General features: G+C 45.9%; 1 protein-coding gene across 8 annotated transcripts in view; it reads right to left on the reverse strand.

Annotated features, from left to right (window-relative positions):
• The window catches only part of WDFY4 (WDFY family member 4), a 286,087-nt gene that overhangs the window by 17,201 nt on the left and 254,742 nt on the right, over positions 1 to 14,144 (reverse strand). For 7 of the 8 annotated variants that reach the window (XM_036103143.2, XM_036103144.2, XM_036103140.2 and 4 more), the window contains 3 exons: positions 9,222 to 9,375; positions 7,223 to 7,314; positions 1,605 to 1,817 (listed from right to left, as the gene is read on the reverse strand). In XM_036103143.2, the coding sequence (XP_035959036.2) occupies positions 1,605 to 1,817; positions 7,223 to 7,314; positions 9,222 to 9,375 (459 nt within the window). Of the gene's footprint in view, positions 1 to 1,604; positions 1,818 to 7,222; positions 7,315 to 9,221; positions 9,376 to 14,144 lie in introns of those variants that run through there. The other variant, XM_078077461.1, reaches the window with a different exon arrangement.

The following is a 14,144-nucleotide window of genomic DNA, read 5'->3' on the forward strand; positions in this document are numbered from 1 at the left end:
AGTTGGTGGGTGATCAATACAAACAGAAATCAGAACAGTGATTTTTAAATGAGTGATTTTTTAAAGAATGTCCCTCCTTTGCACAGCAGAATGACTAAAGCACCAGAGGCTACAGGCCTGTCATAGCCTCAGCACGCACAGCCCCTTGATGGCAAGTCCATGGTCCTGAAGTATTTTAATCCTGCCTCTAGTTGGGACCACTGGAAGAACTCTAATTCTGATGATTACTTAGAAATATTTTTGTAAAAGCTAATATGCTACATCACTAAATAAAATCAGAATCTAAAACTGTGTGCACTCTGTGAGCACATTGATGTGAAAATATTTTTTGCTTGTGGACAAGGGCGGTGAGTATATCACCCAGGACACAATTGGATGGGGGTAGCTACTATTTTGATTGAATTGCTTTATCTGGATTATTTCATTTCTTAAAGAAATGAACCATTATGCTACCCGAGCTTCTTTCCTGAAATTCTCTCTTTCCTAAGAAGTGTTTCCTGGCTAAACCCACATTTTGGATACATTGTCCATTCTCCAAGTCACCCTTAGGCACTTCTCACATTGCCCTCCCCTGGGAGCTGAGCAAACCTGGAGCATGTCACGTAAGACCAGGTAGAAAAGATGTTACTAGATTTGCACTGTAAGATGAGCCCATCCAAACCTCATGGTTACATGTGGGTAAGGCTGCTGCCCAAGATGGCCCCAGAATTGGCTGGGCTTATGCACTCATTTCCCAGCATGGCTCCTGACTTCCTAGGCTGAGACCCCAGCCCATGGGGCTACGCTAGTAGCCCAGATGGCTGTCCTTAGGAAGAAAGCCTCTCCACGCTGAACTGAAGTTTGAGGGTCAACAAGGCTGGGATCAGTTAAATAAGTGCTCCTTTTGCCCACCATTCACCAGGATGTCACCATGAACATATAGCCTCATATTGCTACATGACTATCCTGATGCAGGATGGAGCCAGTGAAGCCAAAGGTCCACGTGAGACCCCAGCAACTTCACCAGGAGCCCAGGGGGCAGAACTCAGATACTCTCCCACTGCTGGTGAATGGCATAGGCTTTGGGGCCAGCCAGATGGGGCTAGAGCTCTAGCTCTGGCATCTGCGAAAGTGCAACTGTGGGCAAGTTACATATTCAGCCTCTCTGAGCCTCAGCTTCCTGATCTGTAAAAGAATAATCCCTATACCCAGAGCTTATGAGGGGATTCAATGAGGGAATCATACTAGTAACTAACATTTGTAGAGCGCCCATCACGTTTCAGGCACTTTCGAGCACTTAACGTCTCCATTCATTGGCTCTTCACAGCAACTCTGAAGTATAGACACACATATAGACAATTAAATCCTACGGATTTACTGTAGTGTCTGTCACATGTATCACAGGGGAATGTAGTCCTCATCATTATCATTAATGATGTCATCTTCATCAACATCAGATGGAAACAGAGGGGTAAGCCCTGATGTTGAGGGGTGTAGGAAGACCATTTCCCCCTCCCCAGTCCTCTCTTGTTCCTATCCAGGAGAAAATGTCCTCACTCTCACTCCCAAGCTCACAGTGCACACACTCTTTTGAGAAAGCAAGACCAAGAACATGGATGCTGTACCTGTTTGGGCACCTGTCCAAAGTTGCTGACAAACCCCAGGATGGTGCTCCTGATCAAGGGGTCACTGATGCTGCTGAGGTCCATTTTGTCACCGTAGAAGTAGGGGTGGAAGGTATTAACAGCTTCCACCGCAGCTGACCCCTGCTGCTTGTACCCAAAAATGAGGTCTATCCAGTGGTGGAGGTTGGCACTGACAAAGTCACTTTCCAGAGCCTGGAACCAAAACCCAAAGAGCATGAAAAATGAAGGCCTCTCTTGGACTTGTGAGCCCTCTGCACAGATCACGAGGGGGCACATGCCTCAGGATGCTGGCTCTGCACAGGAAAGATGTGACATCTCACTGAGCTTGATGAGCACTAAGTGGGCAGACATGTGGGCCATCCAATGACCATCCAATTCCTGCCTCCAGCTAGTGGGAAAAGAGATCTGACTGCTCCCATAACCCTAGCTCATTCACTCCACGCTATAACCATGAGTTCAGAATATCTATGTCTTGCAGTGATATCTAAACAGAAGGCTGAAAATAAAGTCTTGGGGTCCTGTTGAGATTGATATAAGAAAAAAGGAGAGCTGATTCTGACCAGAGATGTCAGGAGGTTGAGACTAAGTGTAGCAGTTAGGAGAATACGCTCTGGAGCAGGCTGGACCCCAGCCCTGCCATGGCCATTTCTTAACATCTCTGTTCCTCAGTGCCTTCATCTTCTTCATCTATGAAATGGGGACAGTAATTGTACCTTCTTTGTGGAATTATGTGAGGTTTGGTTTGTGTCCATGCCTGGTGCATAGTGAGCTCCACGTAATGTTAGCTACAATGATTACACTGTGCACCTACTAGGTGCCAGGCACTGGCTTGGAGTTTGATGTGTATCGTTTCTTCCCATCCTTACCATTTCTGTTTCCTTATTATCACTCACCTCCTTTATTTCTTCATGTGGACTTGAGTTACTGTCCTTTATTTTAGCATGGAGAACTCCCTTTAGTGTTTTTTATAGGGCAGGTCTGCTAATGATAAATGGTTTTAGTTTTATATGTCTGGGAATATCTTAATTTCTTCCTCATTGAAGAATAGTTTTGCTGGCTATAAAATTATTGGCTTATAGTCTTTCAGCACTTTGAATATTTCATACCACTGCCTTCTTACCTCTATGGTTTCTTGTTTTTAAAGAAGATTATTTATTTGAGAGAGAGAGAGCATGAGCAAGAGAGCACAGGGTGGGGGTGGAGGGGCAGAGGGAGAGGTTTAAGCAGACTCCCCACTGAGGAGGAAGCCTGGCACAGGGCTCGATCCCAGGACCCTGGGATCATGACCTGAGCCAAAGGCAGATGCCCAACCAACTGAGCCACCCAGGTGCCCCACCTCTATGGTTTCTAATGAAATATTAACTATTAATCTTATTGAAGATAGCTTGTAAGTGATGAGTTGCTTTTGTTGCTTTCAAGATTCTTCCTTTGACTTTCCTTTTTGACAATTTATGATGTGTGTAAGTATAGATCTCTTTGAGTTTATCCTACTTGGAATTTATTGAGTGTCTTGGATGTATAAATTAATGCTTGGCATCAAAATTGGGATGTTTTTGAACATTATTTCTTCAAATATTCTTTCTGCCCCATTCTCTCCTTTCTTTCTGGTTCTTCCAATTTGTGTATGTTGGTACATTTGATGGTGTTCTGCAGGTGCCTAGGTTCTGTTCATTTTTCTTCACTCATTTCTTCCTGTTTCTCAGACTGGATAATCTCAATTGACCTATCTTCCAAGTTTGTTGATTCTTTCTTCTGCCTGCTATTGATCCCTTCTAGTGAATTTTTCATCTCAGTTACTGTACTTCTTAGCTCCACAATTTCTATTTGGTTCCTTTGCACAATTTCTATCTCCTTATTTATATTTTCTCATTGTTATACTCTCCTTTAGGTCTTTAAACATTGTTTTATTTAATGCTTTGAATATATTTACAATAGCTGGTTTAAAGTCTTTGTCTAGTAAGTCCAAAGTTTAGGCTTCCTTAGAGATATTTTTATTGACTGCTTTTTTCCCTCTGTATGAGCCATACTTTTTTTTCTTTACATGTCTCATAATTTTTGTGGAAAATTGGACATTTTAGATAATATGATGTGTCAACTCTGGAAATCAGATTTTCCCCTCTCCCCAGGGCTTGTTGTTGTTACTGTTTGTTATTGTTGTTTGTTTATTTAGTGACTTTTCTGAACTAGTTCTATAAAGTCTATATTTTTTGTTGTATGTGGCCACTAAAACCTCTTCTCTGTTAGCTTAATGGTCATCTTATGATTGGATGAAGATTTCTTTAAATGCCTAGAACCAGCTAGTATTCCAGTCTTTGCCTAGCGAGGGGCTTTGTGTGCATATTAGGGCATAGCTTTAGCGTTCAGCCAGGCAGAAGCTGCCTGGTAAAAACTCTGAGTTTACCTCACATCCTGCTTGCACAGAGCCTCAATTTCAGCCAGAAGTGAAGCTTAGGACCTTAGGAGCATGAACACAGCCTTGTGCATGAAAGCAGCCCTATAGATGTGTGTGTCCTTCTAGATTTCAGGGATTTTTTTAAAATTTTTTTTATTATGTTATGTATAGTCACCATACAGTACATCATTAGTTTTTGATGTAGTGTTCCATGATTCATTGTTTGCATATAACACCCAGCGCTCCATGCAATACGTGCCCTCCTTAATATCCTTCACCGGGCTAACCCATCCCCTGACCCCCCTCCCCTCCAAAACCCTCAGTTTGTTTCTCAGAGTCCACAGTCTCTCATGGTTCGTCTCTGCCTCTGATTTCCCCCCCTTCATTTTTCCCTTCCTTCTCCTAATGTCCTCCATGCTATTCCTTATGTTCCACATATGAGTGAAACCATATGCTAATTACTTTCTCTGCTTGACTTATTTTACTTAGCATAATCTCCTCCAGTCCCATCCATGTTGATATAAAAGTTGGGTATTCATCCTTTCTGATGGCTGAGTAATATTCCACAGTATATATGGACCACATCTTCTTTATCCATTCGTCTGTTGAAGGGCATTTTGGCTCTTTCCACAGTTTGGCTATTGCGGACATTGCTGCTATGAACATTGGGGTGCATATGGCCCTTCTTTTCACTACATCTGTGTCTTTGTGGTAAATACCCAGTAGTGCAATTGCTGGGTCATAGGGTAGCTCTATTTTTAATTTTTTGAGGAAACTCCACACTGTTTTCCAAAGTGGTTGTACCAACTTGCATTCCTACCAATAGTGTAAGAGGGTTCCCCTTTCTCCACAACCTCTCCAACATTTGTTGGATATTTTGAAGTTGTTTCAAGGCCTCCTAATAAGTAGCTCATTCCCTAGTTTTTCCATTTAAGATTTTTGGTTAGTCTATTGTTTGTCCAATTATATCCACTGCCTCTGGCAGCCACAGTGTTGAACAATTGTCTCTGGTTTATTTTTTCACAAATGTCACCAAAGGAAAGGCTTTTGTACTATGCAGGCTTTGAGATCAAATAAAGACAGCCTTGCTGGTGGGGACTTTCAGGGAACCACTAACAGGTCAAATAATGACAGTTCTCTGGATATGGGGCTTTGAAGGAGCTCCAACCCCATTCTTCTCCCTCCAATGACTGCTAGGTTGTTGGTTTCCACTGTTATTGTGGGCTGTTGGTTTTCAAAGCTACTATGGAGTTGAATAGGAGAAATGAGTATAGTGTAAGGTAAAACACCACAAAGTTTGCTGTCTTTACAAAGATTCAGCCATTTTTCTCAAAGGAATACTCCCCTGATTTTTCCAAGCCTCTGGTTAATTTCCTGAGTTCTGAAGAGTTTTTTTTATGACAATTTTGCCATTATTCTTATTACTTTTATGGAGTAGAAGATTTTCAGAGATTCCTACTCTGATATTTTCACTGACATTGATCATTAACATCCGAACCCACTCCAACCTAATCTTTACTCCCCCAAAAGAGGTCTCCCCACTGTTGTCACCACCCAGTTCCCCTTGGTCACACCTCTAATCTATATCTGATGGCATTGAATTTCTCTCCTTCATAGCACTTTGTGCAGTTATAATTTCCTTGTTATTTGCATGGTTATTTCATCAAGCTGCCTCCCCACTAGACCACTGGCATCTGCAGACCTGTAGAGTGAATCTGCTCACTCAGCCCAGGCTAAGAACTTTTCTGAGAGCACCTTGGCAGAGAGCTGCTGCCACCTGAAGGTTAAGTTCGTCTCTGGTCCAACTACTCAAGACCAGTGGGTTGTGGGAGAGATGCCTACCATTACTACATTTCCAGAGGCAAGGATAAACCAGGGAAGAATTTTCTCCTTGCCGAGGGAGAAGGACAGAAGAAAGAATACAGCTTTGTTTTTACTAGTCAGGCCCACCCCAGATTTTTTTCTTTTTAGGTACAATTCACATATAATAAATTTCACCCTTTTTAAATGTATAGTTCAGTGTGTTCTGACAAAGGCATGCGATCATGTAACTACCACCATAACCGAGATATAGGACATTTACATCAACTCAAAATGTTCTCTTGTACTCCTTTCCCATCACCCCTACTCCAGACCTTAGTAACTACTGATCTGCCTTCTGTCCCCATAAGTTTACCTTTTCCAGAATGTCACATAAATAGAATCCCATAGTATGTAGCTTTGAGTTTTGGCTTCTTTTGCTTAGGATAATGCTTTTGAGATTAATTTGTGTTGCTCCATGTATCAGTAATCTATTTCTTTTTATTGCTAAGTAGTATTCCATTGTGTGGATAAATCATTTGTTTATCCATTACCAGTTGCTGGATATTTGGGTTGTTTTCAGTTTTTGATAAGTATGAATAAAACTGATGCATATTTTTGTGCATGCTTTTCCATGGACATGTCTTTATTTCTCTTGGGTCAATATATACAAGTGGAATTGCTGGGTGATAAGGCAAATGCGTCTTCAACTTTATAAGAAACTACTAATTTTTTTCCAAAGTGGCTTTTCCATTTTATTTTCCTACAAACAATGTGTAATGAGTTCTGATTCTCCCTATTCTTGCTTACTCTTGGTTTTGTCAATATTTAAAATTTTAGCCACTCTTGTAAGTATGTAATGTCATCTCCTGTGGTTTTAATTTATGTTTCCCTGATGACTAATGATGTTGCATGTATTTTCGTGGTTTATGCTAATGCATGTATTTGATCTAGGATATGTGTCCCAAAATAGCCTCTACCACATCAACCTCTCTGGTTAAGAAGTATTCCCCAGTCCTGGCAAATCCTTCGGCCAGTAGGAGCCCTTCAGGGCCTCCAGCCCCTCTCTGAGCTATACTGAGCAGTATGGTCCAGGCATGGCCCTGCCTACAGGGCCAGCGAAAGTCACTAACTTGACCTCCAGGGCATCCAAAAAAAAGTCTGAATTTGCTTCCCCCAGTGATTCCCACAACAAACTGGCACAAGGGCAAAGTCTAATGGAACTTTTTCCTGTTAACCTGGAGCATGGAGCCTAGCACCTTCTCTGGGCTCTCTAGACATAAGAGCCTCAGAAATGCTTGTCAATAGCCCTCTGCTTGCACAGAAAGCCTCCATGGAGATTAAGAAAATACTGCGGTCTTCATTCAGGATGCCAGGGCCTCTGACGTGACCCTGGTCAACTCACCTGTCTGTGCAGGCTGATGAATTTCCGAGGGTCCCCATCAGCCCAGGGAGGGAGTTGCACGTCTCCCAGTGCTGTCCCATCCTGCATGCAGCCTGAGTGGGGTGAGAAACAGCAGAGCTTTGGGTAAATGAGAGCCCAAACTGGGCTAGGAACCAGGGGGAATACACACTGTGCTATCCAGGACTTCTGATTCCAGGCAGATCAGGCTAAGAGCTATGTCCTGCACAGGCTTCACTACTTCCTGCTTCTTCTGTCTGGTGTGTCCCTCCACGCATCTGCCTGGAATATTCCTTTGACCCTCCACGAGGCCCTCCTTGCTTCCCAGGCAGGTTTGTGCTTGATTCACAAGTCCTATAAAATGGCAGTGATGTGGTCTTTGTTGTCTTCCTCCCTACTATTCTGTGCCTTTTCATCTGGGTGCTTTCTATCCAGTGCTAGAGCACTAAGGAGATAATCACACTAACAGTAAAAGCTATCGTATTTTGAGCACCTAACTCTATGCCAGGGCACTATGCTAGGTGCTTGGCACACATCGTCTTATTGAGTCTTCATTTAACTCTATAATTTATGCATTTTCTCTCCATTTTTAAAGTGAGGGCAGCAAGGTTTTTAGAGGCAGCTTCCCCAGACATTAGAAAGAGCCTGGGTCCAAGCCCAAGTCTCTCTCCTACCCATTAGCCGCACAACCTTGGGCATATTGCTTAATCTCTTTGGGATTCACTTTTCTTACCTGTTACCCACACCCACCCCCTCAGAGGCTGGAGAAGGATTAAAAGAGAAATACGCATAATGTGCTTAGAAAAACTCCAGGCATATGATGGTTGCCCAATAAACATCAGTTACGGTCTTGCTTAAACCCTCCAGAGCGTTCATGGTGCAACTAGAATAAAACCTTCCCCCCTCTCTCTGCCTACAGGTCTGTGCCTGATATGGCTCTTCTTACTAGCCAGTCTCAGCTCACCTATCACCAACTCAGGTGGTCCTTCCTGGAGACCAGAATAACACAGGGCCCTGTGAATCACTCTTGAACCATTTTCCTACCTTCTTTCTTCATAACAATTCTCAGCATCAGACAGTACTTCACTTATATAAATATGTTTATATTTTCTCTCCCCTTCCTCCCTCCTTGTACAGAATGCACACACCTTCAGCACAGTTGGTTGCAGGAGGCCCAACTAAATCCCCAATGCCTAAAAAAGTTCCTGCATGCCCCTGTGTGCTGTTTGGAGGAAGAAGGAGGGCCCCGAGGAAGGGGAGCTCTGGGGCACAGGTGTGTGCTGGTGACAGTTCATAAGTGCCCTCCACAGGGTGAGTGATCCCCTCCCCCTTCCTCTGGGGGGAAAGTGGCCCACACCCTGCCTCAGGCTCTGACCACATAGCCCCTTCCACAAGTCACCCTGACACTTGCAGCGAGGCTCCCAAGATCCACACACAGCCACCAGGGGACCTGCTTACAGGGGCCTCCTGAAATTGTTGTTCCTCTTGTAAACCAGTGAGAAGGCAGAGTTCATCCTGAAGCACAGGAAAGAGGAAGGACCACCAGCATCCCCACACAACCACCCTTAGATGCCATGCAGCAAGCAGTCTCTCCCAGGAGACCCAGAGAGTCCAGGTTAACCCATTTGTGGGCCATGGAGGAAAACGAGGCCCCAGAGGGGTCGGGGTTTGCCCCTGGTCCCGCAGCAGGGCAGTGCCAGACCTGGTTAATAGCAGGGTTTCTCACTGCAGATTGAGGCCCGGGGACCCTCATAGGACGGGTGGGACTGTGGCTCAGAGCCATCCTGGCAGCCCGGGGCCTAGGGTCCTTCCTTGGCTCCCACCTCGACATTGAGTGCCGCCATCAAGGGGAGACCTCACAACAACCACGCTGGTTTGGTGAAGGGCCTGTTCACTTAGTTGCCCAGGAAAGGTACTGATAACATTAGTCATTACCTGAGCTTCGGGGGAGTGATCCCTGCCCTGCCCAGCCCACCCCGGCCGCACCCCGGCCTCCACTCACCGAACTCCACGGCATTGCAGTTGATGAGAAACTCAGGCAGGTAGAAGAACTCCGGAGTCAGCTCCCTGACGTCACTCATGTTCTCTCTGGAGGCCGACTCCCACGCGTTCTTCACACTGTGGAACATTCTGTCTGCCACATCAAAGCTTCCGCCCTGTGAGGAAAAGGAGCCGATGTGATCATCTGTGTGTGGTGAGAAAGATGCGCAGGCACCGCCTGGGTGGGCCTCTCCTTGTCCACGGCCCCTGAGACGGGGTTTCCACCATCCATTTACTCCCACATACGTTCGTTCTCCGCTCTGTGCATGCGTGCCACGGTTTCTTCGTGCCTCTGGTCACTCGACCATTCTGTGGAGCCTTGCACTGATTATCCCACAGAGGATACATGATGCACTGTTTATTCTCCATTTTAGAAATCCAGGCTCAGATCAGAGACAGGAAAAGCAGAGTCATTCATCTGACCATTCCCCACATTTGCTAAGGGCCCGCTCTGAATCAGGCACAGACAGGATACAGAGAACCCGCTACAGGACAGAGAGCAGGTCAGCCATTCCATGTGGGATCGGGGCGAGTTTCTTGGAGGAGTGGACCCTGGTGAGTTTGCAAGCCTAGGGACAGAGAAGACGGCAGAGTGTTCTGAGCAGAGGCAAGGCCAAGGCCAGGAACAGAAGCAGAAGCAAGCAGGCTAGGTCAGCGCCCTGCGACGTCTAACAAGAGAGAACAGGTATGAGGATGAACAGCTGGAGGTACACCAGCCTCCCAGAGACCGGAAGCTGGCCCACGGAGACAAGATGTCTGTCCACTCTCCATGGCCAGCCCTGCTTCCGAGGCCCATTTCCACAGGTGGCCTGATGCATCTCAAGCTTGGCAGCTAGGATTGGACCAGGTAAGACTTAAAACAAATTCTTTCCTTGGATTCTCTGCTCCTCTCAACTGAATCATCAAATCTCTTTAGTTGGTGTCACCCTATTTATCAGGTGGCCTTGGGGGCTGGGAGGAGGAAGAAAGGTCTGGTTGGAAGAATGAGGATGCTGGGGGCAGAGGGACTTCAGGAAAGAGGTTCTAAAGTGGGCTTTGGGTCTGCGTAAGTTTAGGGACACCCCAAAAACACCTGCCTGGGATTGGATACTTCACTTGTCCCCATCAAAGCTGGGCCTTTGTTCAATCAGAACTTGTCCTCCTTTTGCCAACTTCTGCAGAGTTCCTGTGGCCTGAGAACAAATGGGTAGTGCCCTCCTCTTCTCGGGGACTGAGGTTTCCCATCAGCATTTACCTAAGGAAGCTTTGGGGCAGCTGCAGGAGTAGATGAAGGGTAAAGAAGGGCCACAGCCTCCCCTTGGCAAGTCTGCCCCATGGTAGGCACTCTGTACAGAGATGTTGGCTCTTTATTCTCACAGCAGGGGTGTCAGGAAGGAATTGTACTTCCATTTTGCAGACCAGAAAACTGAAGCTCCTCAAAGTGTACTGGTTTTCCCAAAGCTATCAAAGCAATCAATGGCAGAACTGGGTCAATCCCATGGATGCCCCTCCAAAGTGTGCATTCTTTGCTCTTGTGTCAGTTTATTGGGGGAATCCCTGGGCCTGGGGCAAACGTGACCTCCTACGTGTGGGGCAAGGGGTCTCAGCTCTTTCTGCGAAGGGAGAATCTGCCACACTCCTGAGGCAGGCTACATTTGGACATCTTGGTGGGCCGGTCAGTTTTCTGAGTCAGACTTGAGGATCCAGGGAGGCCCATGGGTCATTCTCTGCACATGGATAGGGACACTGAGAAAGCCAGTTGCCCCTGCAGTTGCAACAGAACACCCTACCTGGGCAGCTTAAGGATGTGGCTTTCCTCCAAGGTCACTTTGCTCTTGGGGTGAAATTAGGGGATGATGCCCACCATCAGATTCAAATTGAAATGGAAACAAAATAGGGGGAGAGTGTTTTTAAATAAATCTGCACCTAACAGGTGGCTCATTGAAACATATTAAGAGCTTTGCATATTTAATCTGCAGCCCGAGCCTTACATCTGCAGGAGATTGATGCCTTCTCGTCCTCCCGGACTCCTTTTGCAGCTTTTATGAATGCTGATGGTAATCTCCTGAGAAACAATATGATTTGGTAATAAAAAGATTACCTGTATTAAATAAAAATAATATATACATAGGAAATATTGTTAGTGCTACAAATCTGGTTAAAGATATTACCACAAAGAAAAATGTTATTTTTTTCACAGCTGTCTAATGCATTTTAGCAAAAGTAATATCTTTAAAACTAAAGCCTGTATTATTTATAAAGGAAGCAATAACTGATTTTCCTATTTCCTATATTAATAAATGTATTTGCATACATTTGTTTCAAAATTAATGGGTTTTCTCACCTCTGCAATACAAAAGAAATGCCAAATTCCCTAGAAGAAAAAGTGGAGCTACTTTGTTGCTTGTACTGTAAGCCTGTGGGTGGACACAGACTCTGGGGGCCGCCAGCAGTGAGTCTCCACCAGGACTCGATTCTCAGGAAAGGAAGGAAGGAGAAAAGGAAGAGAAGATAGAGAAAAGGAAGGGAGAAAAGGAGCGAGGCAGGGAGGCACAAGGAAGGTCTGCAGAGCGCCACCATAAGGAAAGTCCAAAACAAAATAAAATAAAACCACAACAAAATTAAGTCTAGAGACTGGATGTAAACCAGATGATCAGAGAGAATTATGGAGCCAAGATTTGCTCCTAAATCTATTCTGCAGATATCCTTGAGTATCAAGAACAATGAATCCTACGTGTATCCAACATGCTGAAAAAAATAATAGTGATATTATCATTATCAACGAAGGAACAACCTCTTTTTGGCAGAAAACTTTTCCCACGTGATGTTAAGAGGCTAGAAGACAAGGCAGCCAAGGCTGGAGGTTCCCGAGGCAAGAGGCACAGGCTTTGGATTTGATGTCCAACTGATATCACTCCTTCATAAAGGAGCCAGAAAGACATTCTGATTATTTAAGGGCTCAGAAACAATATAACCCTAAGTATCCTCCCTCAGTTCAAATACTTCCTAGAGGTGCAAAATTTTGCGAAGAGATGAATCAAAATTAAAAGCAAAATAATGGGGCGAGAAATGGCCAATAAGGACTTCTGATGGACATTGGCAGGAGTTCAAATCGGAAGAAAGTCCGTGATCGTGGTACGTCTATTAAAACCGGAAATGGTCTTGAAAGGAGTGTTCTGTGTCAAAGGCACTACTCCTGTGTGCACCTGTATCCCTGGGTAAGCCTTTCCAGAGCGACATTCTTAAACCCCTCTCCAGTACGGGCCGGGAAACTATGTTGGAAAAAAACCACTGAATTCTTGACCAAGACCCGCAGGGAGTACAGCAACTACATGTGCTCAAGGACACTCAAACACAGAGATTCGTACGCTACGTGCTAGAAAGTCTGTTCTTCCTTTCCCGTGGGACTGACCCGAGTCAACCCACCGCCACATCCAGGTAATGGGATTGGTTTCATGAGGAGGCTGACAACCCATTGTCCTGGCAGATGTTCTTTCTGGTAATTTACAAGTATCCCATGTAACCAATCCACTTACAGGACGGTGTGTGCACATCAGTTGGTCTAAGCTGCTGCCCTCTGTCCTTCAAAGAGGGCACCCCAGCTGGGCAACCAGGTGGACTTGCATGGGAGTTTCTGCACTCCTGGCAGTGTGAACACCAGGGAGTTTCTTAAAGTCTTAATGTCTCTCACACTCTCCTCTGTTGTGGGTGTGCAAACATGTGTGAGCACGTGAGTGTGAGTGTGCGTGTGTGCGTGAGGTACCTCCGGCCATGCCAGGCGTGCAGGAAGAGGTGTTCCAAGAGCCCTGCCCCGAAGCCTCTTTCCCTTGGCAGACTGGGAACGGAGGAGCTCAGTTGGGGGCCCCAACCTCAGTGTGCATGGGGAAGGTAACCAGGGGCTCCGAAGAAGAAAAAGAAAATTTAAAAGTTACTGGAAGCAGAAGGTGGGGTCTGGGGGGAAGGGAGGAGGGGTGGGGTCCTGGGACAGGGGCTGGAGGAAAAGAGCAAGCCCATCATCTAGGCAATTTTGAGACCCCACCACCACCAAAGAAATAAAGGGGCCAACGTGTGCAGTTGAGAAAGAGCTGGGCTCAGCCCTTGGCAGGTTTCTTCAGAAAAGTACCAGGCTCTAACACCCCACTTGGTAAGCTGAGCTGTCGGTCCAACAGAGAATTTGGGAAGCCTGTGTACCAGCTGGGCTGCCTTGTCAGTCTTGCTCTCCATGGAGGGTGGGCTGACCCCCAAGTAGCCATTAGGTTTCCTTCCTGGAGGATGTGGACATTTACTCAATAGACAAAACCCACAAAGGTTTTGAAAAGCCTGCTGCCTACTCTTATGGGGAGGAGGGTGGACATATATGGAGCATTTAGAAACCAGCCAAAGGGCTCCCGTGCAGTAGCTCACCTCATCTTTACCACCTACTGAGGCAGGGGTTATTTTATTTTATTTATTTTTAAAGATTTTATTTATTTATTCAACAGACAGAGACACAGCGAGAGAGGGAACACAAGCAGGGGGAGCGGGAGAGGGAGAAGCAGGCCTCCCATGGAGCAGGGAGCCAGATGCGGGGCTCGATCCCAGGACCCCGGGATCATGACCTGAGCCAAAGGCAGATGCTTAACGACTGACCCACCCAGGCGCCCCGGCAGGGGTTATTTTAAAGGAGGAGGAACAGAGGCCTGGTTATTCAACACTACCAATTAGAAAGTTCTAGAGCCAGGACTTTGTCCCAGGTCTGCCTGTCTCTATTACATGAGCCTTTTTGAATGCTCCTTGTTGAGTCAGCATAATGCTAATTGTGCCTTTGCTTTGGACACAGCTCCAGCCGGACCCGTGGCCTGGCACCCGTGGAGCTCCCACATGGACCACTCGGGCGGTTCTCGGTTCTCTCTGCAGTTAGCATCTG

This window comes from Halichoerus grypus, chromosome 7 (genome assembly GCF_964656455.1).
Source record: "Halichoerus grypus chromosome 7, mHalGry1.hap1.1, whole genome shotgun sequence".
Lineage (NCBI taxonomy): Eukaryota > Metazoa > Chordata > Mammalia > Carnivora > Phocidae > Halichoerus > Halichoerus grypus.